The sequence below is a fragment of the Podarcis muralis genome, chromosome 7 (genome assembly GCF_964188315.1).
Source record: "Podarcis muralis chromosome 7, rPodMur119.hap1.1, whole genome shotgun sequence".
Taxonomy (NCBI): Eukaryota; Metazoa; Chordata; class Lepidosauria; order Squamata; family Lacertidae; genus Podarcis; species Podarcis muralis.
In genome coordinates, this window is record NC_135661.1 from 87,496,768 (window position 1) to 87,523,850 (window position 27,083).

General features: G+C 48.2%; 1 protein-coding gene across 1 annotated transcript; it reads left to right on the forward strand.

Annotated features, from left to right (window-relative positions):
• Positions 1–25,850, forward strand: LOC114603158 (cytochrome P450 2F5-like). The gene is made up of 9 exons (XM_028741952.2): positions 1–527; positions 811–973; positions 3,845–3,994; positions 4,084–4,244; positions 7,092–7,268; positions 20,300–20,441; positions 21,194–21,381; positions 23,381–23,522; positions 24,918–25,850. The coding sequence occupies exons 1-9, from the start codon at positions 348–350 to the stop codon at positions 25,097–25,099; spliced, it is 1,485 nt and encodes a 494-aa protein (XP_028597785.2). The 5' UTR covers positions 1–347; the 3' UTR covers positions 25,100–25,850.
• The last annotated feature ends 1,233 nt before the right edge of the window (positions 25,851–27,083 follow it).

Consider the following 27,083-nt stretch of genomic DNA (forward strand, 5'->3'; position numbering starts at 1 on the left):
CGCCTTACATAACCAGACGAAACAAACCCTCCCCCCTCCTTATTGTTGCTACGTTTGATCTGGGGTTTTTTTGGTTTGATGGCGTCCCAAAAGTAAAACGCTAAGAATAGTTGCGACTCTCCGCAGTGAACTTAGCCTGCAGCCCCTTGTAGTTCGCCCGGCAAACAGCTCGAGGTTTGGACCCCCTCGGTGTGGAATTACGCAATTGCCACTCGGTTCTTTTGTCGGCTGTGCCCGCCTCCTTCTCCATGGATCAGGTTTTGTGGGCACACCTGGCATGAGGCAGGCTGGCATCTGAGCCCAAGCCCGACCAGAAGCCTTCTTCTGAGTTGGGCAAGGAGGCTGGCATGGAGTTCAGCGCAGCCACGGCTGCCCTTCTCGCTATCTGCATCGCCTGCCTGCTGATGTTCTTCAAAGGGAGCAGGCAGGGGAAAAGGGGTCATCTTCCCCCAGGACCCCGGCCGCTGCCCATCGTGGGCAATTTGCTCCTCCTGGACATGAAGAACACGGTGAAGTCAATGTTGGAGGTAAGGTCAGCCCCTTGGGGTGGGGTGGGGGGTCAGCTAAATGCTGCTGCGATCCTTTAGGAAGACACCTGTTTGCAATTGAGAAGAGGCTAAGGGAGGGGCAAACCTGAGTTCGAATCCTGCTTGCTGGCTTCCCCAAAGAGGCAACTGTCCAGCCCCTGTGGGAACTGGGTGCTGGACCAGCCGGGCCCCCTTGGGCCTGATCCAGCAAGCTCTTCTTACATCCCGACGTCCTTTCTGCACCCCGTTGTTCCCTCCCCCCCTTTTCTCCCTCTGCCTCCAGCTCAGCCAGCGCTACGGATCTATCTACACCATCTACCTGGGCTCTCAGCCCTTTGTGGTTCTCTGCGGGTACCAAGTGGTGAAGGAGGCCCTGGTGGACCAAGCCGAGGAGTTCAGTGCCCGCGGAGACTTGCCGGTGATTTTCGACTTCACCCGAGGGGATGGTAAGCCTGCCTGCTTCCTCCGCTTGCAGGTGGGGCGGGTGTGTCTGAGCGTGTGTGTGTGTGTGCTAATTCCTAAAAAGAGAGGTCCAGGGATGGAGAAGGGGCAGGAAAGGGCGATGAGATTCGAAGGAGGGTCTGAACACCTCTCCTGGAGAAAGCCTCTAATGTTTCTCAGTTTGGGCAAAAGCATAGGCATAGGATCAGAGAGAGGGAGTTGGGCATGTTTCACTTGGAGAAGAGGAGATTGACAGGTGACAGGAACAGGATAGCCTCTTTACATCGAAAGGTTGTCCTGTGCAAGGTGGAGGAAGTTTGTTATCTGCTGCAATTATTATTATTATTATTATTATTATTATTATTATTATTATTATTATTATTATTATTATTTACTTATACCCTGCCCATCTGGCCGGGTCTCCCCAGCCACTCTGGGCAGCTTCCAACAGGATATTAAAAACACAATACGGCATTAAACATTAAAAACTTCCCTAAACAGGGCTGCCTTCAGATGTCTTCTTAAAGTCAGTTGTCTATCCAGCCCAATCGCCTTCTAAATCAGTCCTGGAATCAGCGTGTTTTTGCATGAGTAGAACGTGTCCTTTGATTTAAAACGCATCTCTGGGTTATTTGTGGGGCATAGGAATTCATTTATTATTTTTTCAAAATATAGTCCGGCCCCCCGCAAGGTCTGAGGGACAGTGGACCGGCCCCCTGCTGAAAAAGTTTGCCCACCCCTGTGGTAGACTCTCCTTCCTTGGGGACATTTAACCAAAGGTTGGATGGCCACCTGTCATGTATGATCTAGTTGAGATTCCTGCATTGGAGGGGGTTGGACTGGATGTCCCCTTAGGGTCCCTTCCAACTATAGTTCTATATAAAATGAAGGGGGAGGAGGGCAGAGTTTTTGGTTCCTCAGGATGCCCCAATATGTAGTGACGGCAAATAGCTTAGATCAGGGGTGTGCGGTCATCGGACTAAGAGGACTAGAGAAGAAGAAGAAGAGTTTGGATTTGATATCCCGCCTTTCACTACCTTTAAGGAGTCTCAAAGCGGCTAACATTCTCCTTTCCCTTCCTCCCCCACAACAAACACTCTGTGAGGTGAGTGGGGCTGAGAGTCTTCAAAGAAGTGTGACTGGCCCAAGATCACCCAGCAGCTGCAAGTGGAGGAGCGGAGACGCGAACCCGGTTCCCCAGATTACGAGACTACCGCTCTTAACCACTACACCACACTGGCTCGCAATTTCTAGGCTATTCCCCTAAATTTCCCCCTGGTGCCTCCTTCCCAAAGCCCAGGAAGCTTCTGTCCAGTTTAGGGAGGGCGGAACGAGGCTGTGATGGGTCCAGAATCCATCCTGCCATCTTCCCAAATTCCACCCGGCTTTTGGACAGAGGCAGCAGGTCTCCAGCATCCTGCCAGAGCCCTGGCACCTTCTTTACAAAGCCCAGGACGCTTCTGCCCAGCTCAGAGAGCGAGGCATGATGCTCAGGTGTGCGACGTCAGGACGTCACAACATCACACACATGGCATCTCACGCCCCTCGCAAGCTAGCGCTTAAATGTTCCCCTATGAAAAATTTCACCACGCGCCACTGGCTTAGATGACTTCAGAAAAGGAATGGAGAATTTACACCTCAAAGAACTGATAACCCACCTACTTTCAGCAGCCAGAAACACCATAACCAGACACTGGAGAGACCTGTCAGGAGGAAGCATGGACCAATGGTACCAAATAGTATGGGAAACAGCCCTACTAGAAAAATTAACCAATAAACTGAAACTGGCACGGGGACAAACAGAAGAAGACGCCTTCACCCCGGTATGGCTCCCCTTTATCACATACACAGCCCAACAGGACAATGACAACAATCCATCAACAGCATACAAATCAATATGGCTAACCTGATCCAAAACACCCACCCACCTCACTCACACACGAAAACAAAGATCACCACAGCCAATCACAAGCAAACAATCACAACCTAGGCCAACCCCAACCTCTCTCACCACCAAAGGAACACAAGTGAACAACACAAACAACACTGACACCAAACTCTACATACATTAAACATAATAGAAACACCGCCACCCCACCCCACCCCCACCCATCTTCCCTCTCTCCACCCCCTTTCTTTTTTCTTTTTTTTCTTCTCCCCCTAATGCCACAACAAATGAAACGGATTTGTAAAAATGTTACATGGAAAAAAACAAACGAGGCATTACACTTACTTCTGTAAAACAAGAAAATCCTTAATAAAATATTAAAAAAAGTTTAAAAAAAATAAAAAAAGAAAGAAAAGGAATGGAGAAATTCAAGGTGGTGGAGAGGAGGCGGGAGGCGTGATTGTGGGGACTCTGTGGCACCTCCATGTGTAGAGGCAGTCTACCTCTGCATGCCATTTGCTTTGGAGAGCGACAGTGGGAGTGAGCTGTTGGCTTTGTGTGCTGCCTGAGGGCTTCGTGGAGGTACCTGCTGGGCTGGATGGGCTCACCTTGTCTTAAAATAATAATAATAATAATAATAATAATAATAATAATAATAATAATAATAATGATGATGATGATGGAGGATCTGCTTCTGCTGCCCTGGTACCATAGCTGTCAACCTTCCCTTTTTTTTGCGGGAAATTCCCTTATTCCAGCACCATTTCCCGCGGCTTCCTGCTGCTATCCTGGATTGTTAGATATCCTGTAGACTGTCCCTGGGACAGGTGAGGCTGCTGATCGCTTATTTTCAAGGCTGCTGATCCCTTATTTTCAAATCTGAAAGTTGACAGCTATGCCCGATACTGTCCACACTCTTAAGGGCTCCAGCCATTGCTATCTCTTTGAGCGATGTCTCTAGCCAATGTCTTCTCCCCCCTGTCCATAGGGATTTCCCTGTCTCAAGGGGAGAAATGGAAGGTCTTGCGCCGTTTTACGATACACACACTGCGCAATTTTGGCATGGGGAAGCGCAGCATTGAGGAGCGAATCCAGGAGGAGGCCCAGTACCTGGTGCAAGAGCTGGCGAAGACCAAAGGTGCGTTTGCCGTTCCTTGGGGCAGGTGGGGCTGGGCGGGGCCACGCACACCTGCGAAGTTCTGGCCTTTCCACCTGTCCCTTTTGCAGGAGAGCCCTCTGACCTCACCCTCACCCTCGGCCATGCCGTCTCCAACGTCATCTGCTCCATCGTTTTCGGGGACCGGTTTGACTACGAGGACAAGAAATTCCTGACTTTGGTGGGACTGATGAATGACAACTTCCGCATCTTCAGCTCGCCTTGTGCCCAGGTGAGTCCCGATCCCTTTGGAAGGCAGAAAGCCAGGTGAGCCTGGCAGCTGGATCAGGCCAAAGGGGTCCCCTCTAGCCCGGCGTCCCCACAGTGGCCAGCTGGGTGCACTGAGGGGAAGAGTCCACAAGCAGGACTTGAGTGCGAGAGCCTCATTTTCTCCACTTGCAATATCCAGATAGTGGCATTCAGAGGCTGACAGAGGCGGGTGAACAGAGCCATTATGGCAAGGAACCCTTGATATTCCTTCCTTCCTTCCTTCCTTCCTTCCTTCCTTCCTTCCTTCCTCCCTTCCTCCCTTCCTCCCTTCCTCCCTTCCTCCCTTTCTCCCTTTCTCCCTCCCTCCCTCCCTTTCTTTCTTTCTCCCTTTCTTTCTTTCTCCCTTTCTTTCTTTCTCCCTTTCTCTCTCTCTCTCTCTCTCTCTCTCTCTCTCTCTCTCTCTCTCTCTCTCTCTTTCTTTCTTTCTTTCTTTGGCAATCACTCGTAGCCAAGTATACACACCAGGGAATCTTGATGTCTGGTTCTGTTTATCATAAATATTCAAAGCTTGCACTGCAGAACTAGTTTGTAAAACTCTTTTTCTAGATTTGTTGGCTGTGGATAGGTTGACCATTGCTCAAGGATGGAGAAATACGCCAGACTTTCCCCTTCACATTCGCTTTCAGAAGGCTCTATGTATCACGATTTCAGAAATGTTTATTCATTCAAGGCACCGCCCAGCCAATGGCCTAGGCTGCCATGTACCATATTTTTCTGTGTAGAACACTCCCCCCCCCATGTATACGACGTCCCCTTTTGGGGGGGACGACTCCAAATTAAGAAAGTGGGGGATACTCTTCTTCTTCTTCTTCTTCTTCTTCTTCTTCTTCTTCTTCTTCTTCTTCTTCTTCTTCTTCTTCTTCTTCTTCTTCTTCTTCTTTGGCGATCCCTTGTAGCCGAGTAAGATTGTCTTCCATAAACACGTTTTTAACAATGAGTCCGTAGGTGACTGTGGAGGCCAATTCTGGATCCACACGTTCTTCCACAGTGGGGACATTGATTTCTGGGTGGGAGTTGATCACGGTGTGGATTTGCCAAGCATGCCTTCCTCTTAGCATGTTTCTCCCTTGCGTCCTGAGTTCGAGTGTCTTCAAAGCCCAGGACACCTTTGGTAAAGGCTGTTCTCCAACTAGAGCACTCGCAGGCAAGTGTTTCCTGGTTGTCGGTGTTTATATTACATTTTTAAAAGATTTGCCTTGAGAGCGTCTTTAAACCTCTTTTGTTGACCACCAGCATTACGCTTTCTACTTTTAAGTTTGGAGTAGAGTAGTTGCTTTGGAAGACGATAATCAGGCACAACACGACCAATTCAATGAAGCTGATGTTGTAGCCCTGGATAGCCATAGCTGTCAACTTTTCCCTTTTCTTGCAAGGAATCCTATTCGGAATAAGGGAATTTCCCTTAAAAAAAGGGAAATGTTGACAGCTATGTTGATAGCCCCCTTCTCTATGAAGGGACACAGAGAGGGGGTGCCCTTCAGGGTTTGCAGATGGAGAAGTCCCATCACTGCTTCCGGAAGAGCAATGGAGGCAGAGGGACAAAGTCTCCGTCCCTTGGAGCAAAGCAAAAGTGCAGAGCCAGAGGATCTAGTCTAGCAACCTCTTCTCTCGGGGAGCAGCCAGATGCCCTCAAGGGACACCCACAAGCAGAGCAGGAATGCAAGAGCAGCTCTCGCCTCTTGTGGTTTCCTGCAACTGAGATTCAGAAATACTGCTGAAAACCCTGGCGACCTGCCCTCAACAGCTCTCTCTTTTCCCACAAATGCGTCTGATCCTCTTTTGAAGCCATCTGGGTTGGGGACCACCACTGACGCTTGGGGGACTTTCAGCATAAAACTGCTGTGGGCCCCCCATGTGGGCACCTTTTCATTCAAAGGGTGGCTCGGGTGAGAAGGCACTTTTTCAAAGAGCGTGTTTCGTGTGCAGTTAGAGAAACAGCCACTTCCATTCCTTTCCTCATCTTCCATGACCATTATAAAAGCAGCACGTGGACTTAAGTCAGGCCACACCCGCCTGATGCCCTCCAGATGTTTGGAGCTCCTACTTCTGCCAAAACACCAGGTGGGTGAAGGCTGACTGAAAACACCTGGATGCTGTTCTGCCGGGACACTGAGGTCCAGCGCCGAGGGCCTTCTGGCGGTTCCCTCACTGCGAGAAGCCAAGTTACAGGGAACCAGGCAGAGGACCTTCTCGGTGGTGGCACCTGCCCTGTGGAATGCCCTCCCACCAGATGTCAAACAGATAAACAACTACCAGACTTTTAGAAGACATCTGAAGGCAGCCCTGTTTAGGGAAGCTTTTAATGTTTAACAGACTACCGTATTGTATTTTAATACTTTGTTGGAAGCTGCCCAGAGTGGCTGGGGAAACCCAGCCAGATGGGTGGGGTATAAACAACAACAACAACAACAACAACAACAACAACGCTCATGTTCTGTCCTAAGGGGGTGTAGACAGGATTCCTTTGCAGCTTCCCCCACAAATCCAGAACTTCCTTCTTTCCTTCCTTCCTTCCTTCCTTCCTTCCTTCCTTCCTTCCTTCCTTCCCTCCCTCCCCTGAAGCCTAGTAAAGTCCTCCCTTGTGTATTTTCTCAGCAAAGTGGAAGCAAGTCTCTTCTGACGGAATGGCGTTTCTCGATTCATTCATTTCTCAAAAACATCTCTGCTTTCCCATTTTGACATGCCTGGGGATTTTGTTTTGAAGCTGGACTGTGGAAGGGAGACTCTCCCTGCAACACTTGCCCTCTCACTCAAGCGAGTACTTGCAGGGTCGGGGCCTTCCACCTTTTGTCTTCTCCTCCCTCCCTAGTTGTACAACACTTTCCCCCACATCCTGCGCTACCTGCCCGGACCTCACAAGCAACTTTTCGCCAACTTTGAGAAGTTGCGCCTCTTCATTCTGGAGATGGTCAAGGAGCACCAGGCGACCTTCGACCCCAGCTGCCCTCGCGACTTCATCGATAGCTTCCTGCTCAAAATGCAAGAGGTGAGCCCTTGGGCTTTGGAGGGGGGGGGCTAAGTCCTTGTCTACGTGCTTCTTCTCACCTGGGGCCGGCAGGGAAAGGGCAGAGGGGGCGTTCCTGGCTGGGGGCACCAGGGCAGCTTCCTGGTAGCTTCATCAAGGGCGAGGGTGTGTTCTGCCATGGACAATGGAGGCCTTGCCTTGCTGCCTGTTTGCTCACCTTGGAGATAATCTCCCCGTCTTTTGGTGGAGGCCAAGACAGGGGCGGGTGTGGGGTAACCTGAGCCCCGTCCCAGGTAAGCCCTGGATTTGGGACATGTCCAAAGAGGGGTGTGTGTGTGTTGTGCAGCACCATTTGCAAAGCTCAGGTGCCACACCTGCCCTGAAATCCCTCTCCTGCGAAGGACGAACAACAAGTTGGATCAATGCAATACTATAAAATAATAAAAGCGTATTACGGCTGCAAAGATTAAAAGCCAGCAAACAAGGACATAAGAAGAGCCTGATGGAACAGGCCAAGGGCCCCTCTAGCCCAGCCTTCTTTAGCAGACGCCCGAAAGGGGAGCCCCTGAGGCATCTGAATATAGACTGTATTTTTAATTAAGGTTTATATTGACTTATATCTTGATCAGGTTCATAAAGTCTAAAAAGGGCTTGAATTCACAAATGTTTCATGCCAGGCAGAGAAAACCTTGGCCATTCTCCTAAGACAAGGGGCCCCCTTGATTTATAGCAGAAAACAATTCTCAAAGTCGTAAAAGCTGGAATTACAGACTAAGAGCGAGGACATTGACCCTACATGTTACAGAAGATAAAAAAGCAGAGATAAACATAATTAGGAATGAGTAAATAGTAAAATGATACCATGGGCCTCTCTTAAACCTTGAGCTGTATTTTCTAAGGCCAGAGGCAAATGGGGAAAAAAAGCCACGAGCAGAAAGCTGGCAGAAAGAGTATTTTTTTGAGAAGTCTTTTCAAAAGCTGTTTCTTAAACTGAGAGAGTTAAAAGAGCAATAAATATTGGGAACAGCTAAAGAGGAGAGCAGATGGCTGAAGGGGGGGTAAACTGAAGGGGTTCCTTTTAAAAGCTGTTTTTTTACTGAGTTCCTTCCTTTCTACTTTGAGAAGCTTTATTCTTTTAAAAGGTTACCTATGATAATGTATGAAATATATTAGCTTAAATATATTGGCTTAAATGTAATTATGCAAAGGATTTAAGAAATGCTAGATTCTTATTTCATATAGTTGTAAGAGTTGTATTTATCCTGAAATTAAGTCAGCCACCAGCCTAGCCCCCCTGCCAGACAAGAAGACGCCATCTGGGCGCTCCTGATATATAGTTGTCAGACATTTGTTTAGAAACCTTCAAATGAAGGAGATCTTTCAATGTTGATGTGAAACTCAAGATCCTTGACATATGTTTAAGATAAAAATTTAAGATTAACCATTTGTTTTAGAAGGCAATAGGGCAAGGAGGGCAAGAGGTGAGCTGGTAATTAAGATTCCTTGTTGAGACACATGTAAGATATATTACTACTTATTTGTCATTTATAGATGTAACAATATATAGCTCTTTGTCTCCCTTATAAGGACAGGAGGATATGGGTGTATCTTTTGTGATTGGATATAGCAGGCAGCCAATAGGAAATCCAACCAGGCTGATTGGACAGATGCAGCCACAGGAGGAGCAAAGGGGGCTGGATTAAGGGAATATAAGTGCTGGCCATAATGGCAGGAGGCCAGGCCAGAGCTTGGTAACCATATACCACTGTGCCTCTCATTTATTTGTCTGACAAATAAATTATTATTTTAATTTCTCTATTGCTGCGTTGAATATTTCATTCCAGCTAAGCGTTAACCACAAGCAGGGTGCTACATTTTATGGTGCTCCTGTGACTCGGATAAGTGGTCTGCTGGAACGCAGCCCCTTCGCTCTACTGAGCAGGGTACAAGAGAGAGGATCTCTAAACTGCTACCCAGCGCGCACTGGATAAATTTTTCCAGGGGGAACGCAGAAGTCTCGTCTGTCTGATACCCTGCTCACTGGCGGCGACGGACCGGGGGGAAACGGAACCAACCAAGGGGTAAGTGCACAAAGGGATTTTTGGCCCTCCAATTAATTGGGAGGAAGAGAAGTCTTGATCAAACTTCTGCGTCTCAGTAAGTGGGAACTGAGTACGCTAGGTGGTTGGGTATATCAGATGGTGGTCTGGTGGGGGAAAAGGGAAGAATGGGAGGTAGAGTGTGGTGAAGTATCTTGCGCATTGTATGTGTGAGAAAGTACAGAGCAATCTGTAGCTGACCTGAGTGTGGAGTGGGTAGTACTTCGGTTCCCAGTGAGGCGACTCCATCTGGGCAAGAAACCCCACGAAGCGTGTGTGTGAGTGACTGAGTGGATACTTCACAGGGCCATACAATGGGAGTTGGGGGTTCAAAGGGGGGAAATACACCTCTTGAATGTATGTTAAATAATTTTAAGAAAGCCTTCTCAGGGGCATATGGAGTCAAAATGACGCCAGAGCGCTTGAGAACGTTATGTGAACTAGAATGGCCAAAACAAAATACTGGATGGCCATCTCAGGGAACTTTTGATATAAATTTAGTAAGCAAACTTTGGTCTAACATCACCAAAGAAACTGGAGGGTGCCCAGAACAATTTTCATATATAGATTCCTGGCTGAGCACATTAAATAAAAATCCTCCATGGATAAGGGAATGCAAAGTCCAACGATGCAAATTATTGGCTGTAAAAGCCGAAGCTAGGAAAGGAATCTTGCCAAATAAACTCAAACCCATTTTTGAGGGACCAGAGGAAGAGGTGCTTCCACCTCCACCCTATGCTCCACATCGAAGGGAGCCTAATCCAAACCCTCCACCAGTTGTAACCCCAAGGCAAGAAAGTGGAACGAATAATGGGGGTAGAGACACAGAACTTGACTCCTTGATAGATTATGATAAATATCTTCAGGAGGCATTGGAGTCCTATAATGAAGCCCAAGCAGAAGTGGTTATTCCATCTGTGAGTCCCAGTAGAACTCCATCTACAGTCTCTTTTAGTGGAACAACTGATTGCCTACCCCAAACCCCTGTACATCCAAGTCCTAGAGAATTATTACAGAAGTTACAGGGAGACCTTAATCGGTCAGCAAGCAATACAGCCAGGCGTATTAAGCTGCTAAAAGAACGCCTTGGGACAAATACCACCCCCTATGATTTGAGGCCCCTAGAGCAAAGTGAAGAAAAAGGTCACGTAGTAGCCCCTCTTAGAAGAGTATTTGATGCACTTGAGGAGCCTGTGCTGGTTAATGGGCAACCCGGACCAAGGCCACCTCGAACTTCGACCCTTCAGTACATTCCATTCACAACTACGGATCTGATGAATTGGAAAACACACACCCCATCTTTCGCAGAAAAACCTCAGGCTATGATGGACTTGGTGACTTCAATAATAAATACTCATAGTCCTACTTGGACAGATTGTCGCCAGCTTCTGAATACTCTGTTCACCACTGAGGAAAGAAGAGACATAATTGAAAAGGCACAGATATATTTGCGTGAGCAGGCCAGAGTGGGAAATATTTTTAATATTGACCGTCATCTCCAAGATAACTTTCCCTTGGAAGATCCTAATTGGGATCCAAACAATGCAATTCATCTGGCCAGACTTACCACCTACCGCCAGACGCTTGTGCAAGGTATTCGCAGAGCATGCAAGAAGCCCACTAATATGTCTAAAGTCTCAGAAGTAGAACAGAAACCAAATGAGAGTCCGGGAGACTTTTTAGAGAGGCTGCAGGAAGCCTATCGTATATGGACTCCTTTTGACCCTGAAGCCCCTGAAAACAGTAGAATGATTACTGCTACATTTGTGGCCCAGTGCGCTTCTGACATTCGTAAGAAAATTCAGAAATCAGAAGGATGGGAAGGGATGCTGATGAGCCAAATTATGGCCATTGCACGCCGAGTTTATCGGAATAGGGATGAGGCTGAGAAGCAAGAGAAGAAGAAGTGGCAGAAGGAAAAGATGGTAATGCTAGCCACAGCAGTGAAGCAAGACTACCGCCCCTTAAATGGAGGAAGAGGGCGGGGAAGGAATCCACCACTGGGAAGGAATCAATGTGCGAATTGCAAGAAGGAGGGTCATTGGAAGCGGGAGTGTCCTGAACCCCTGAGGTTGGAAGAAGTACGCCCAGGCCCAGGCCCAGGCCCAGGCTCCGGCCCAAGAAACCAGGGACGGGGACGGGGAATGATCCGAAATGGAAGATATCAGAGACCTGGACAAGGACAGAGTAGAGACAATTTCATTGGACTGGCAGAGGAGGATTTTACCCAAGACTAGGAACGACCGGACTCCATAAAGTTAGGCTTCCAGGAGCCCACGGTCACGATTCAATTAGGGAGCCATTTAATAGACTTTATGATTGATACTGGGGCTGAATACTCAGTACTCCCAGAACTATTGCAGAAAAAGGCATCCAAAAGTGTAGTCATTAAAAGTGCCACTGGTCAGTCAGCTAAGAGGTCTTTCCTCCAACCTTTGGAATGCCAGATTGGGGGACATCGTTTAACCCATCAGTTTTTGTATATACCTGAGTGTCCAATACCTCTCTTAGGTAGAGATATGCTGTCCAAACTGCAGGCCCAAATCACCTTCACTCCTCGAGGTCCAGAAATGAAACTGCCATCAAAGGCAGCAGGAATAATTACCCTCTCAGTACCTAAGGAACAATCATGGCGCCTAATGTCAGCCTTGCAAGTCCAACCCACATTGGATACAGAATTAAACAAGCTCCTCCGAACCCTACAGGTGCCACCAGGAGTATGGGCCGAAAATAGCCCACCAGGAATGGCCAAGAATATAGCTCCAATTGTAGTAACCTTAAGACCTATGGCTACCCCTGTATCTGTAAAGCAATATCCTTTACCCCGGCGAGCAGCAGAGGGCATCCAGAAACATTTGGACCGCCTATTAAAATATGGTCTGCTTAAGCCCTGCCAATCAGAATGGAACACACCTCTTTTGCCTGTTCGGAAACCTGGGACAGATGAATACAGGCCAGTACAGGACTTGAGGCTCGTAAACCAGGCTATCGAGACCTTGCACCCAAATGTACCAAACCCATATACCCTGCTGAGTTTGATCCCACCAGAAGCAACATTTTTTACTGTATTGGACTTGAAAGATGCATTCTTCTGTTGCCGGCTGGCACCACAGAGCCAACCTATATTTGCCTTCCAGTGGGAAGACCCTTTAACAGGAACAAAAGGCCAGCTAACCTGGACAAGATTGCCCCAGGGATTTAAAAATTCCCCAACTTTATTTGGCACTGCCTTGGCGAAGGATCTAACAAGTTACCCCTCAATACCTGGAGAAAAGGTGGTTCTGCAATATGTAGATGACCTTATACTAGCAGCAAAGGATTTTGATACCTGTAAAGAAGGGACAGAGGAACTGCTCCACTTGCTCTGGCAAGCTGGCTACCGAGTTTCCCAGAAAAAGGCACAGTTATGTTTAGAAAAGGTCAAATATTTGGGCTTTGACATCTCACACCAACAACGAGCATTGAGACCAGAGAGGAAAGAAGCTATTTGCCTTATCAAGGAACCTACCACAAGGAAACAACTTAGAGGATTCCTGGGAACAGCAGGGTTTTGTAGACTATGGATACCTGATTTCAGCAGTCTGGCCAAGCCCTTACATGAAAGCACTCGAGGTGCAGAAAAGGACCCATTCGTATGGGGACCTGAGCAGCAACAAGCCTTTTTAGTTATCAAACAACGACTTATGGAGGCCCCAGCCCTTGGACTGCCTAATTCGGAAAAACCCTTTCAGCTGTATGTACATGAACAGAATGGGATTGCAGCGGCAGTCCTGACCCAGAGATTAGGAAGTTGGAACCGTCCAGTAGCTTATTTGTCAAAACAATTAGACTCAGTAGCAAAAGGATGGCCTCCATGCCTAAGGGCAGTAGCGGCCACTGCAAGCCTTGTCAAAGAAGCTGATAAATTTACCTTCGGCCAAACGATGTATGTGAATGTACCTCATGCTGTTCTGACACTCATGGAATATAAGGGTAGTTATTGGCTAACGAACCCAAGGATGGCTAGATACCAAGGCCTATTGTGTGAAAATCCCAGGATTCATCTACGAGTAGTGAATATGCTCAATCCAGCGACTTTGCTGCCCCTACCAGAGGTAGATGATGAAGAATCACATGATTGTCTCCAAATAATGGATGAAGTTTATTCCAGTAGACCCGATCTGAAAGATGAACCATTGAAAAATCCAGATGTTGTATATTATACTGATGGTAGCAGTTACCTGCATGAAGGTGCCAGACGAGCAGGGTATGCTGTGGTCACCAATGAGGAAGTTGTGGAAGCTGAAGCTTTGCCTGCCGGCACCTCAGCACAAAAAGCTGAACTTATAGGTTTAACTAGAGCTCTGCAATTGGCAGCCGGATGTAAGGCAAACATCTATACTGATTCTAAATATGCCTTCTTAACCCTGCATGCACATGGAGCTCTATGGAAAGAAAGAGGTCTAATAGGAGCCCACGGGAAGGCCTTGAAATATGGACCTGAAGTAGAAATCCTGTTAGAAGCAGTATGGGCTCCAGAACAGATTGCTGTAATGCATTGCAAAGGTCATGGACGAGGAAGGGATCCAATAACCAGAGGAAATCATGCTGCTGACAAAGCAGCCCGAGAGGCAGCCCAAAAGCCTGTGGGAGGATTTATAGCAGCCCTCATACCAGAGGTAGCTCCAGAAGAAGTTAAACCTCACTATACCCCAGAAGAGAGGAAGTGGGCTGAACAGGAAGGAGCAGTTGTGAAGGACGGTTGGATGATCCTGCCGGACAATAGGATTTATGTACCTCATCATCTAGCAGGCACAATTGTAAGAAATTATCATGAATCTACTCACCTTGGCGGTACTGCAACCAGAGAGAGTCTCAGTCGGAAGTTGTATATTATTAACCTATCACAATTAGCAACTTGCATTTCACAGAAATGTGTTCTTTGTGCTAAAAACAATCCCAGGCAGGGACCGGTACAACCTCCTGGAATCCAACATGTGGGATATGTCCCCATGGAAAGTCTAATTGTGGACTTCACAGAGCTGGTCCCTTTTAAGGGATTCAAGTATCTCCTTGTGTTTGTAGACACTCTTACCGGATGGGTTGAAGCTTTTCCCACCCGAACTGAAAAGGCACGAGAGGTAACTAAGAGACTCCTCACTGAATTGATCCCGAGGTTTGGATTACCTAGATGCATTGGAAGTGATAATGGGCCAGCGTTCATTGATCAAGTAGTACAAGAAGTATGTCGAGTCCTACAAGTGAAATGGAGACTGCATGCAGCATATAGGCCTCAGAGTTCAGGGAAAACTGAAAGAATGAATCGGACTCTGAAAACCCAATTGGCAAAATTAACCCAGGAAACGGGATTGGGATGGGTAGATGTGTTACCCATAACACTGTTTCGTGTTCGGTGTGCACCCACAAAAAGACTTAAGTTGTCACCTTTTGAGCTCCTGTATGGGAGACCGCCCTCCTTTGTTCAGGATATTCCAGCTGACCTTAAACAAATAGGAGACCATGTGACACAGGGACAAGTGCAATCTCTCTCCCGTGTTTTTGTCTCTCTCCCGTGTTTGTTTGTTTTTTTATCTTAACAGGTGGGCCCTCAAGCACACGCCGTGCAGCATTGCTGAGCAGATTCATCAGCTCCAGGCTGGCATAGCATATGGGTGAAAGAGTGGAAACGTGATCCACTTGCACCTAAGTGGCGTGGACCTTACACCGTCTTGCTCTCTACTCCAACAGCGGTGAAGGTAGCTGAGGTGACCCCCTGGATTCATCACTCCCGTTTGAAGAAGTCCGAAGGCAGTTGGACGTGCAAAGGTGACCCCTCTAATCCTTTAAAACTGACTCTCTCCAAAAACCCCTGTATCTAGCCCTACCGGGAACGGGCTAGGTCACGGGCAACATTAGACGACCGGCCTGCTGCAGCCACAACCTGGAAGCTGGCTGACCTGCGCACGCCTGAAGCTTGAGGAGCATCTGAACCAGCGATTGTGAAAGGGAAGATTCTCTTATACAATTGATTGACTGCCCCCCCTTGTGGAACAATTATCAGAGATATTACTCATTGGGGATCCTCGGGATATATGTTTTGGTCTTGGTGGTTCCCCATTTCTGTCACTGGGGGAATTATATTGGGACTAATAGTTTTATGCTATCACAATAAGGTAATCTTTTGTGGAAGGAATGCATATGCTAGACATCAACATGATTTTATTATTAATCCTGATCCCTTGGGAAGGGGAAGGGTCCTTGAATCTGACCAAATTTGCTAAATATGGATTCAGCCATGACCACAATATGTGGGTAGGTTTAGCTGAAATGGTAGCCAATGTTGCAAATAGGACCAATTGCCTTGTTTGCTCTCTTGGGCCAGATGATTCAGAGGGAGGTATGCCCTTATTACCGATACCATTAGATGCCATTGGTATGGTAAGCGAAATGCCACACCAAACAGAAATACAGAATTTCCCCGGATGGAACTCAACTAAACCATTACGAGTTATACCTGTACAAGGGGAATTCTGTGTACATAAATCATCAGATGCAGCTGATTCTACCATGATAGGCTCTTCTCATTGTCACTATACTTGGGATTATATTAAGAATAGTCATACCTGGGCACACGGTACTACCTATCGAACTCGGAATACCTTGCCCTGTGCACCTCCTTTTATTCATGCATGGAAAGTGGTATGGAACATAACTGTGACAGAAAAAGGCAATCTAACATACTGCACTGTGAACTCTCTACCTCTTTTGATATTTCGCCTTCTGTACTCCACGTACCAAAAACCTCAGACCCGATGGTTGTGGTGGATATGTGGAGAATGGGCATACAAGAAACTCCCTTCCAAATGGAGTGGGACTTGTTTCCTGGGATGGGTATTACCACCAATGTGGATTATGCCCACTAGTTCGGCCAAGTGAACACGAAGGAATGCTGATATTTCTCGTATAGCAGGAGGAAGTACCCAAAGTTGGAGCGGTACTGATGATTGGCCGCCAGAGCGCATTATAGCCTATTATGATCCTGCCTCCTGGAATCCTGGTGAGCTCATACAAGGGGCACGGGATCCTATTTATAATCTAAACAGAATAATTCGATTGCAAGCAGTAGTGGAACTTGTAACCAATGCAACGGCCCAGAGTTTGAGACTTATTGCACAACAGTTGGATGAAAGTAGAGCCGCCATTTTGCAGCTGAAAATGGGAATGGATTATGTACTTGCCAGGCAGGGAGGCCTATGTGGAGTCTTGAACTTGACAGGGAATGCCTGTTGCTTTAACATTTCTGATAATGGTGAGGCAATCCGTGTGTTGGCTACAAAGATGGAGAATATAGCACATGTCCCAGTACAAACATGGGAAGGATGGGATATGGGATGGCTCACCAATTGGTTACCTAATGTCACAGGACTCAAAGGGATACTATTGTCTTGCTTGTTTTTCTTGACAGTAGTGGTAATGGTTTTATGTATGGTGCCATGTATCATTTCATGTTTTAGAAGTACAATTAGCAAGATGGTTTCAAATGAAACTCTACCTCATATCATGGCCCTATACAGAGCTTTACCTCAGGAACATGATGAAGGTCAAGCTATCAAGGACACTTGGTATGAAGGTCCTTGAGCTTGAAAGGGGGGAATGAGGCATCTGAATATAGACTGTATTTTTAATTAAGGTTTATATTGACTTATATCTTGATCAGGTTCATAAAGTCTAAAAAGGGCTTGAATTCACAAATGTTTCATGCCAGGCAGAGAAAACCTTGGCCATTCTCCTAAGACAAGGGGCCCCCTTGATTTATAGCAGAAAACAATTCTCAAAGTCGTAAAAGCTGGAATTACAGACTAAGAGCGAGGACATTGACCCTACATGTTACAGAAGATAAAAAAGCAGAGATAAACATAATTAGGAATGAGTAAATAGTAAAATGATACCATGGGCCTCTCTTAAACCTTGAGCTGTATTTTCTAAGGCCAGAGGCAAATGGGGAAAAAAAGCCACGAGCAGAAAGCTGGCAGAAAGAGTATTTTTTTGAGAAGTCTTTTCAAAAGCTGTTTCTTAAACTGAGAGAGTTAAAAGAGCAATAAATATTGGGAACAGCTAAAGAGGAGAGCAGATGGCTGAAGGGGGGGTAAACTGAAGGGGTTCCTTTTAAAAGCTGTTTTTTTACTGAGTTCCTTCCTTTCTACTTTGAGAAGCTTTATTCTTTTAAAAGGTTACCTATGATAATGTATGAAATATATTAGCTTAAATATATTGGCTTAAATGTAATTATGCAAAGGATTTAAGAAATGCTAGATTCTTATTTCATATAGTTGTAAGAGTTGTATTTATCCTGAAATTAAGTCAGCCACCAGCCTAGCCCCCCTGCCAGACAAGAAGACGCCATCTGGGCGCTCCTGATATATAGTTGTCAGACATTTGTTTAGAAACCTTCAAATGAAGGAGATCTTTCAATGTTGATGTGAAACTCAAGATCCTTGACATATGTTTAAGATAAAAATTTAAGATTAACCATTTGTTTTAGAAGGCAATAGGGCAAGGAGGGCAAGAGGTGAGCTGGTAATTAAGATTCCTTGTTGAGACACATGTAAGATATATTACTACTTATTTGTCATTTATAGATGTAACAATATATAGCTCTTTGTCTCCCTTATAAGGACAGGAGGATATGGGTGTATCTTTTGTGATTGGATATAGCAGGCAGCCAATAGGAAATCCAACCAGGCTGATTGGACAGATGCAGCCACAGGAGGAGCAAAGGGGGCTGGATTAAGGGAATATAAGTGCTGGCCATAATGGCAGGAGGCCAGGCCAGAGCTTGGTAACCATATACCACTGTGCCTCTCATTTATTTGTCTGACAAATAAATTATTATTTTAATTTCTCTATTGCTGCGTTGAATATTTCATTCCAGCTAAGCGTTAACCACAAGCAGGGTGCTACACCCCCAAGCAGGATCCGACCACAAGAGCCTCTCCCCTCCTGGGTTTTCCAGCAACTGAGATTCTTAAGCTTTTCTGCCTCCAACTGCGCAAGCAGAGCAGAGCCGTCCTTGCTAGGAGCCACAGACAGCCCTTTCTTCCTCCATGAATTTGTCCAGTCCTCTTTTAATGCCACGCAGGTTGCTGGCCTTCATTGCCTCCTGTGGCAGGGAGTTCCACAGTTTAATTGTGCGCCGCAACCTCCGCAAACTATCACTTCAGAGGAATGTGTGTAACTCAGGATGCCTTAGGCAAACTGAGATGAATAGCTTCCTTTGCAACACGACGCTCTTGCATAATGTGTTGATTTAAAATGTTTGAATACTGCCTTCCGTTAAATCCTCAAGGCAATACAAGACTGCCAGCACAAGACAAGACAAGATAAGACAAGACAAGACAAGCAAAAGATTAAAATCCAGTTTATTCAACTATGACCAAACAATTATCCATGGCCTTGGTGCCCCAGACCAGCAAAGGCCCTGGGGTGTGTGAATAAATACACTTTCATAAAGTGTCAAAAGTTGGACACCGCTGGCACCTGTTTTCGTTAGACAGCTCACATATCTTTCAAGCTCATTTGCCAGGTATTATAGATCGCAAATGAAGGCACGCGGGTGGCGCTGTGGGTAAAAGCCTCAGCGCCTAGGGCTTGCCGATCGAAAGGTCGGCGGTTCGAATCCCCGCGGCGGGGTGTGCTCCCGCTGCTCGGTCCCAGTGCCTGCCAACCTAGCAGTTCGAAAGCACCCCCGGGTGCAAGTAGATAAATTGGGACCGCTTACCAGTGGGAAGGTAAACGGCGTTCTGTGTGCTGCGCTGGCTCGCCAGATGCAGCTTGTCACGCTGGCCACGTGACCTGGAAGTGTCTCCGGACAGCGCTGGCTCCCGGCCTCTTGAGTGAGATGGCCGCACAACCCTAGAGTCTGTCAAGACTGGCCCGTACGGGCAGGGGTACCTTTACCTTTACCTTATAGATCGCAAACAAATTAGAAGTGCTTCCTGTCAAGTAAACAGAATATTTTTACAACTTTTAAAGTCTGGAATGTTTTGGGGAGTGTGTGTGTTTGTTTGTTGCTAAATCAGCCTTAATCGTGCAACCTAAATTGGCTAAATCAGCTTTAATTGCGAAACCCAAATTTGCTGGTCTGTGACTTCCTCCCTCTTGGAAACAGCGAGTCTCCCTCCATCGCAGTCCATCCAAACTTCTTCCGTGAGGCATCCCAAGAGGGAGAGGAACGGCCAGCAACGAAGGCAAGATGGCCAGATTATGCCAGCTGCCAACCTATAGTAGTAGTAGTAGTAATAATAATAATAATAATAATAATAATAATAATAATAATAAATTTTATTTATACCTCGCCCTACCCAGCCAAGACCGGGCTCAGGGCGGCTAACAATCAATAATAAAATGTTGCCTTGGCTGTTACTGTACCCTGCACCTCCATGGAAAGGGAGGCGTCAAGGATTACACCCAGACTCTTAACGGAAGGCAATGGCACTAATTAGGCCCCTGCAAGTGAAGGGAGTTGGTCCCTCATCCCCATGCCATCCCGACCCAGCCAGAGGACCTCTGTCTTCGAAGGATTTAGTTTCAATCGGCTCCCACGAAACCATCCAGCCACAGCTTCCAAGCATCTGGTCACTGTGTCCGGGGCCGAGTCGGTGTGGCCATCCATCAGCAGATAGAGCTGAGTGTCATCCGCATATTGGTGACAACCCAGCCCAAAGCTCCGGACAATCTGGGCAAGGGGGCGCATAAAGATCTAGCAAAAATGAGTTTAATAGGAGTTTCCTGCCATGGAGGAGGAAACACCTGCAGGGTCCAAAGCCCAGGCGATTATATTTCACAGGAAATACGTGCAAGCCTAGCAGGGCGAGGTCGCAACTCGATTGGCGAGGTCACAGAGAGCTGATAAACGCCCCGCACCTTGTCCCTTTGTAAGACTCATGCCCTGGGCATCTCCACCTCTCTCCGCAGGAGAAGAAGGACCCCCTCAGCCACTTCCACACCAACACGCTTGTCATGACCACCCACAACCTTTTCTTTGGGGGAACGGAGTCCGTCAGCACCACCCTTCGCTACGGGATCCTCATCCTCATGAAGCACCCGGAGGTCGCAGGTGAGCTGGGAAGGTCCCACGGTTGCGTTGAGCGTTGATGTCCATTGACCATGTTCACACCCCACCTTCTTTCAAGGTGGATGAGCACACGGTTGTCTTCCTCCCCAATTTATCCTCACCACAACCCTGTGAGGTAGGCTAGTGTGCTGGGTCCGGGGGTAACCCGTGAAACATGGTCCAGGACCGGTCCAGAATCCAAAGGTTCTGCTAGGAGTCAGTCCGACAGGGCCAAAGCAGGAAACCAGGCAAGGACAGGTGCAGGATCTCAGGCAGGATCTGGCAAACAGCAATGTTGCTCCCGCAACCTGGGGCGGGGTCCGACAGCCTTTTATCTTTGTCGGGGTAGCGGCCGGTCCTGATCCCCCGACAACTCACCTCCCTGTTTCGCCCAAAGGTGAGCACTCCTCCTGCGAGTACAGTGGTACCTCGGGTTACATACGCTTCAGGTTACAGATGCTTCAGGTTACAGACTCCGCTAACTCAGAAATAGGACCTGGGGTTAAGAACTTTGCTTCAGGATGAGAACAGAAATCGTGCTCTGGTGGCGGCAGCTAAAGTGGTGCTTCAGTTTAAGAACAGTTTCAGGTTAAGAACGGACCTCTGGAACGAATTAAGTACTTAACCTGAGGTACCACTGTACTCAGGTCTCTCCTTCTCTCAGACCTTCGTAATAATTTTATTATTGTTATTATTATTATTATTATTATTATTATTATTATTATTATTATTATTATTATTTATTTTGTCCGCAGCCAAGGTCCAAGAAGAGATCAGCAAGGTCATTGGTCCTCACCACAGCCCATCGACTGAGGACCGGGTGAAGATGCCATACACGGACGCCGTGATCCACGAGATCCAGAGATTCGTTGATCTCATCCCCCTGGGGGTCCCCCATGCTGTGACCAAGGACACCCACTTCCATGGCTTTGTGCTCCCAAAGGTGCTTGGGAATAAAGAATCCCCCCTTCCCAAGAGATGGGAAGTTTATCTTTGGGCTGCTGATGGTGGGATGGGGAACAAACGCTTTCTGATTGGTGCTGGCTGTGTTCACGCAAATACGACATCCTTTTGTTCCTGTCTCAGGTCACAGTTGTGGCTTGGAGATGGTTCTGAATGGAGCTGCTGTTTCATGAGAGAATGAGGAGAAACCCCCCCTTCCAAAGAAAGTGGCCTCGTTTTGAACTCTATTGCCCGTCTAGAGTAGGGTCAAATTCTGAGCCTTTGTGCCACTCCAGGGTGGCTCCTGGAGAGAAAGACTTCGCCTCTAGAGAAAGGCGGTGGAGAAAATAATAATAATAATAATAATAATAATAATAATAATAATAATAATAATAATAATAATAATAATTTATTTGTACCCCGCCCATCTGGCTGGCTTTCCCCAGCCACTCTGGGCGGCTTCCAACAAAGATAAAAATTACACTAAAATGTCACAAATTAAAAACTTCCCTGAACAGGGCTGCCTTCAGATGTCTTCTGAATGTCAGGTAGTTGTTTATCGCTTTGACATCTGGTGGGAGGGCGTTCCACAGGGCGGGCGCCACTACTGAGAAGGCCCTCTGCCTGGTTCCCTGTAACTTGGCTTCTCGCAATGAGGGAACCACCAGAAGGCCCTCGGAGCTGGACCTCAGTGTCTGGGCAGAACGATGGGGGTGGAGACGCTCCTTCAGGTATACTGGACCGAGGCCGTTTAGGGCTTTAAAGGTCAGCACCAACACTTTGAATTGTGCTCGGAAACTTACTGGGAGCCAATGTAGGTCTTTCAAGACTGGTGTTATATGGTCTCGGCGGCTGCCCCCAGTCACCAGTCTAGCTGCTGCATTCTGGATTAGTTGTAGTTTCCGGGTCACCTTCAAAGGTAGCCCCACGTAGAGCGCATTGCAGTACCAGAACTCTGGTAGCAGCAGCAGGGCCTCCCAAGGCAGGGGTAGTATTTCTTTTGGAAAGCTAATAATAATAATAATAATACTGTTTTGGGGGACAGGGGGCAGGCGGGTGTGGAGGACTCCCTGGTCCTGAATGGGATAACTGTGCCCCTGAAGGACCAGGTGCGCAGCCTGGGAGTCATTTTGGACTCACAGCTGTCCATGGAGGCGCAGGTCCATTCTGTGTCCAGGGCAGCTGTTTACCAGCTACATCTGGTATGCAGACTGAGATCCTATGTGCCCACGGACTGCCTCGCCAGAGTGGTGCATTCTCTGGTTATCTCCCGCTTGGACTACTGCAATGCGCTCTACGTGGGGCTATCTTTGAAGGTGACCCGGAAACTACAACTAATCCAGAATGCGGCAGCTAGACTGGGGACTAGGAGCGGCCGCCGAGACCACATAACACCGATCTTGAAAGACCTACATTGGCTCCCAGTACGTTTCCATGCACAATTCAAAGTGTTGGTGCTGACCTTTAAAGCCCTAAACGGCCTCAAAGGCCCAGTAGACCTGAAGGAGCGTCTCCCCCCCATCATTTTACTTGAACACTGAGGTCCAGCGCCAAGGGCCTTCTAGCAGTTCCCTCACTCTGAGAAGCCAAATTACAGGGAACCAGGCAGAGGGCCTTCTCGGTAGTGGTACCCGCCCTGTGGAACATCCTCCTACCAGATGTCAAAGAGAACAACAACTACCAGACTTTTAGAAGACATCTGAAGTCAGCCCTGTTTAGGGAAGCTTTTAATGTTTGATGTATTACTGTATTTTAATATTTTGTTGGAAGCCGCCCAGAGTGGCTGGGGAAGCCCAGTCGGATGGGCATTGGCCCTTTTCTGAACCTTTTCTAGCTCTGCAGTCCTTTTCAGGGGAGGTGACCAGAACTGAATGCAGCGACAGCAGTCAAAGTGGCACGAGGGTGCTCTCAGCACTTGGTGTGGCCCTACAAGGCTGGGAGCCCACATCCTGGGGCGTTTCTGGCCTCGCCAACATGCTTCTCCCCTTTTCTCCCAACAGGGCACCAACATCATGCCTCTCCTACACTCTGTCCACAAAGATCCCACCCAGTTCAAGAACCCCGAAGCTTTTGACCCTACCCACTTCCTGGACGAGAAAGGCAGCTTCCGCCGAAGCGATGCCTTCATGCCCTTTTCTGCTGGTGAGTTCCTAGTCGGGGGGTGGCAAGATAGGCTGTGGGCCCTCGTCTTGCCCCCCTGGGTTGTGTTGTAAACAAAATCTGCCCTTTTCCCCTTATGGGGTATCCAAGAGCCCATTAGAATTCCTCCTCTGTGATTGCAGTCATGGGATTGTTGTCTTTCACATGACGGTATATGTTTTGACTCCACAAAGTGGGAATTGACGAAGACAGGATGTTTGTGTTCCTGTGTTCCGTGAAGTGGGACTATTGTCCGTGTGTTTATATGCAGGTAAAGTAGATTAAAAAGCAGAGACATCACCTGGCGACAAAGGTCCTTATAGTTAAAGCTATGGTTTTCCCAGTAGTGATGTATGGAAGTGAGAGCTGGACCATAAAGAAGGCTGATCGCTGAAGAATTGATGGTTTTGAATTCTGGTGCTGGAGGAGACTCTTGAGAGTCCCATGGACTGCAAGAAGACCAGACCTCTCCATTCTGAAGGAAATCAGCCCTGAGTGCTCACTGGAAGGACAGATCCTGAAGCTGAGGCTCCAGTACTTTGGCCATCTCATGAGAAGAGAAGACTCCCTGGAAAAGACCCTGATGTTGGGAAAGATGGAGGGCACAAGGAGAAGGGGACGACAGAGGACGAGATGGTTGGACAGTGTTCTCGAAGCTAGCAGCATGAGTTTGACTAAACTGCGGGAGGCGGTGGAAGACAGGAGTCCCTGGTGTGCTCTGGTCCAGGGGGTCATGAAGAGTCGGACACGACTAAACGACTAAACAACATCACGCAACATTCATTCCCTACTAATAAATCTACAACACTTCAAATATAAATCCGGGGACATTAAATGACATCCGGGGACATTCCGGGGATGGAATTTGTCTGGGGACAGATTTGTAAATCCAGGGACTGTCCCTGGGAAATGGGGACGTCTAGTAACCATACACCAACATTTCTCTGATAAAAGTAGGGACATCCCATTCCATAATGATAATCTCACTATTTATACCCCGCACATCTTACTGGGTTGCCTCAGCCACCCTGGGCGGCATCACAACAACTTTCTAGTCCTGCCAAAACAGGGTGAAATCTGGAAGAGAAGGGTGAGTCCGTTTATTCCGAGAAGAGGTATTACCTTGAGCAATTAGGGTTGAGCAACAAAATCTTCTGGGCCAAGAAATGTGATCTGGGCCTTTCGTTAAAGATTAATGAAATCCAAGGACATTCCGGAGATTTAATTTGTCCAGGGACATATTTGTAAATCCGGGGACTGTCCCCAGAAAACGGGGACGTCTGGTAACCATACGCTAGAGAGCAGTTTATGTACAGAAATTTAGATGCTGAAACTCTTGCTCATGAATGCAAAGCCTCAAAGGAACTGTTGACTGGTTTGTTTGTTTTTTCTCTTCAGGGAAACGCTTGTGCCTGGGAGAAGGTTTGGCGCGCATGGAGCTGTTCCTGTATCTCACCAAACTCCTCCAGCACTTCACCTTCCAGCCCACCTGCCCCCGCGAGGAGCTGGACCTCTCGCCCCTGTCCAGCGGCACAGGGAATGTCCCTCGCCCCTACAGATGCCGCATTATCCCCCGCTGAGCTGCCCCTCTTGCCGCTTGCCCCCCATCTCCCCAGAACAGCCTTCCCCGGCGGGGTGAGGCTCTCCCGGTGTTTCTGGGGGCGCCACCTTGGGGAAGGCTCTGCCCTCCTTGCCAACCGTACCCAAGGTGACTTTCTTTACCTATAGCTGGAAGCTGGCTGGATCTTTTGCAGGGGGAGGGAGAATTGGGCATTTTCTTAGCACAATGCAAGATGCAGAAGGGGGTGCAGGGCTCTGAATGTGCCCACCCCCATGAAGGAAAAGAGAGACTTGGACTAGATGCTCCATTGGCCTGACTCAGTGGCAGGCAGTTCCAGGGGTGCCAATGCAGCTTTGCATGCCTGAGGTGGGGCAGGCACAAGTCGGGGCGCGGGCGGCTTTCATTTTCAAAATGGTGGGGTTAATCTGGTGCAGGCCCGCATTACACACCCCAGCTTGCCAGGAGCTCACCCAGGCAGCGACATTTTAAAGGGACATTGCCAATCTTGAGAAAAGCACCCCAGAATCCTCTGCAACGTGACAACGGCTCCCGGGACCCTCTGCCCAAATACTGCTTTGGGGTACGAATTCCTTCCCTCGGAGAGCCTTTATTGCTTTCTGGAAACTACAGACTGGGATCGTGTCCAGATTCCCCTTGCACCTCCACATTCTTGCCCTGCCCAGCAGAAATATTAGGTCGGGTAATCTCAGGTGTGCTCTTTCTCAAGAAGTCGGTGTAAGCGTTTACTAATAAAGGACTCTTCCTTCCAAGGGCTGAGAGCTGGGTTGGTCCTTGCAAATGCCTCCTCCAGGCCGAGACGGGCATGTCTTCAGCAGCAGGAGGGCTGTGGCAGGAGCGCAGGAGCTCACCAGCAGGACAGGGCAGGTTTTGCTCCCAGATGACCTGATGGTCTGGTGTTTGCTGCCCCATCGATGGGCTGGTGGCAACATTTGGTGCTGTGCCTTATAAGGGGCCAGCCAGTGGTGTAGCATGGAGTGGGGGGCGCACGGGGCGGTTGCTGCAAAATTTCAACACCCAGCAGTGCCTCAATACAGCTGCTCTCTTCCTTCCCTGTTCTCAGTTGAAACAGCTTCACCATGTGTGCCTGGAAGTGGCCTCTCCAGACAACGACTCTTCTTTTCTTACCTTTGTGGCTGCGATCTCCTGGGCGACTCAGGACACTGTTAGGCAGTTGAATGCATGGTCCCGGGCACTGGCAATCCACGCTATGCCACTGGAATTGGCTTCTGCCAGCCGTGGACCAACTCCCTTTCTGCATCTTGGTATTCAGGGCACTTCCAGGTGGCCTGTTTGTGGAACACTCATTCTGATTTGTGAGCGGGGGGTGGGGGTTAGATGCTGTTAAGGACACAAGAACATAAAGACGTAAGGAGAGCCTGCTGGGTTGGGCCATTTAGTCCAGCCACCTGTTCTCACGGTGACCTGGGAATCTTGATAGACTGCCTCTGCAACTGGAGGTTCCATAACAAGACCCTGGCTGTTGGATCAGGCTAATTGCACCATGAATGTGTCCCATCCTATTTTAAAGACATCTAAACTGGTGGCCATCTAAACTGGTGGCTAAGGGACGCGGGTGGCACTGTGGGTTAAACCACAGAGCCTAGGACTCGCCAATCTGAAGGTCGGCGGTTCGAATCCCCACGACGGGGAAGCGGCCACATGACCCGGAAGCTGTACGCCGGCTCCCTCAGCCAATAAAGCGAGATGAGCGCCGCAACCCCAGAGTCGGTCATGAGTGGACCTTGCTTTATTGGCCGAGGGAGCCGGCGTACAGCTTCCGGGTCATGTGGCCAGCATGACTAAGCCGCTTCTGGCGAACCAGAGCAGCGCACAGAAACGCCATTTACCTTCCTGCCAGAGCGGTACCTATTTATCTACTTGCGCTTTGATGTGCTTTTGAACTGCTAGGTTGGCAGGAGCAGGAACCAAGCAACGGGAGCTGACCCCGTCGCGGGGATTCGAACCGCCGACCTTCTGATCGG

Bases quoted from the DNA above. Each gene is read 5' to 3' on its own strand.
- LOC114603158 (XM_028741952.2), top strand. From the start codon at position 348: ATGGAGTTCAGCGCAGCCACGGCTGCCCTTCTCGCTATCTGCATCGCC. The intron at 528-810 runs GTAAGGTCAGCC...CTCTGCCTCCAG, and splicing joins CGGTGAAGTCAATGTTGGAG to CTCAGCCAGCGCTACGGATC. The intron at 23,523-24,917 runs GTGAGTTCCTAG...TTTTCTCTTCAG, and splicing joins CTTCATGCCCTTTTCTGCTG to GGAAACGCTTGTGCCTGGGA.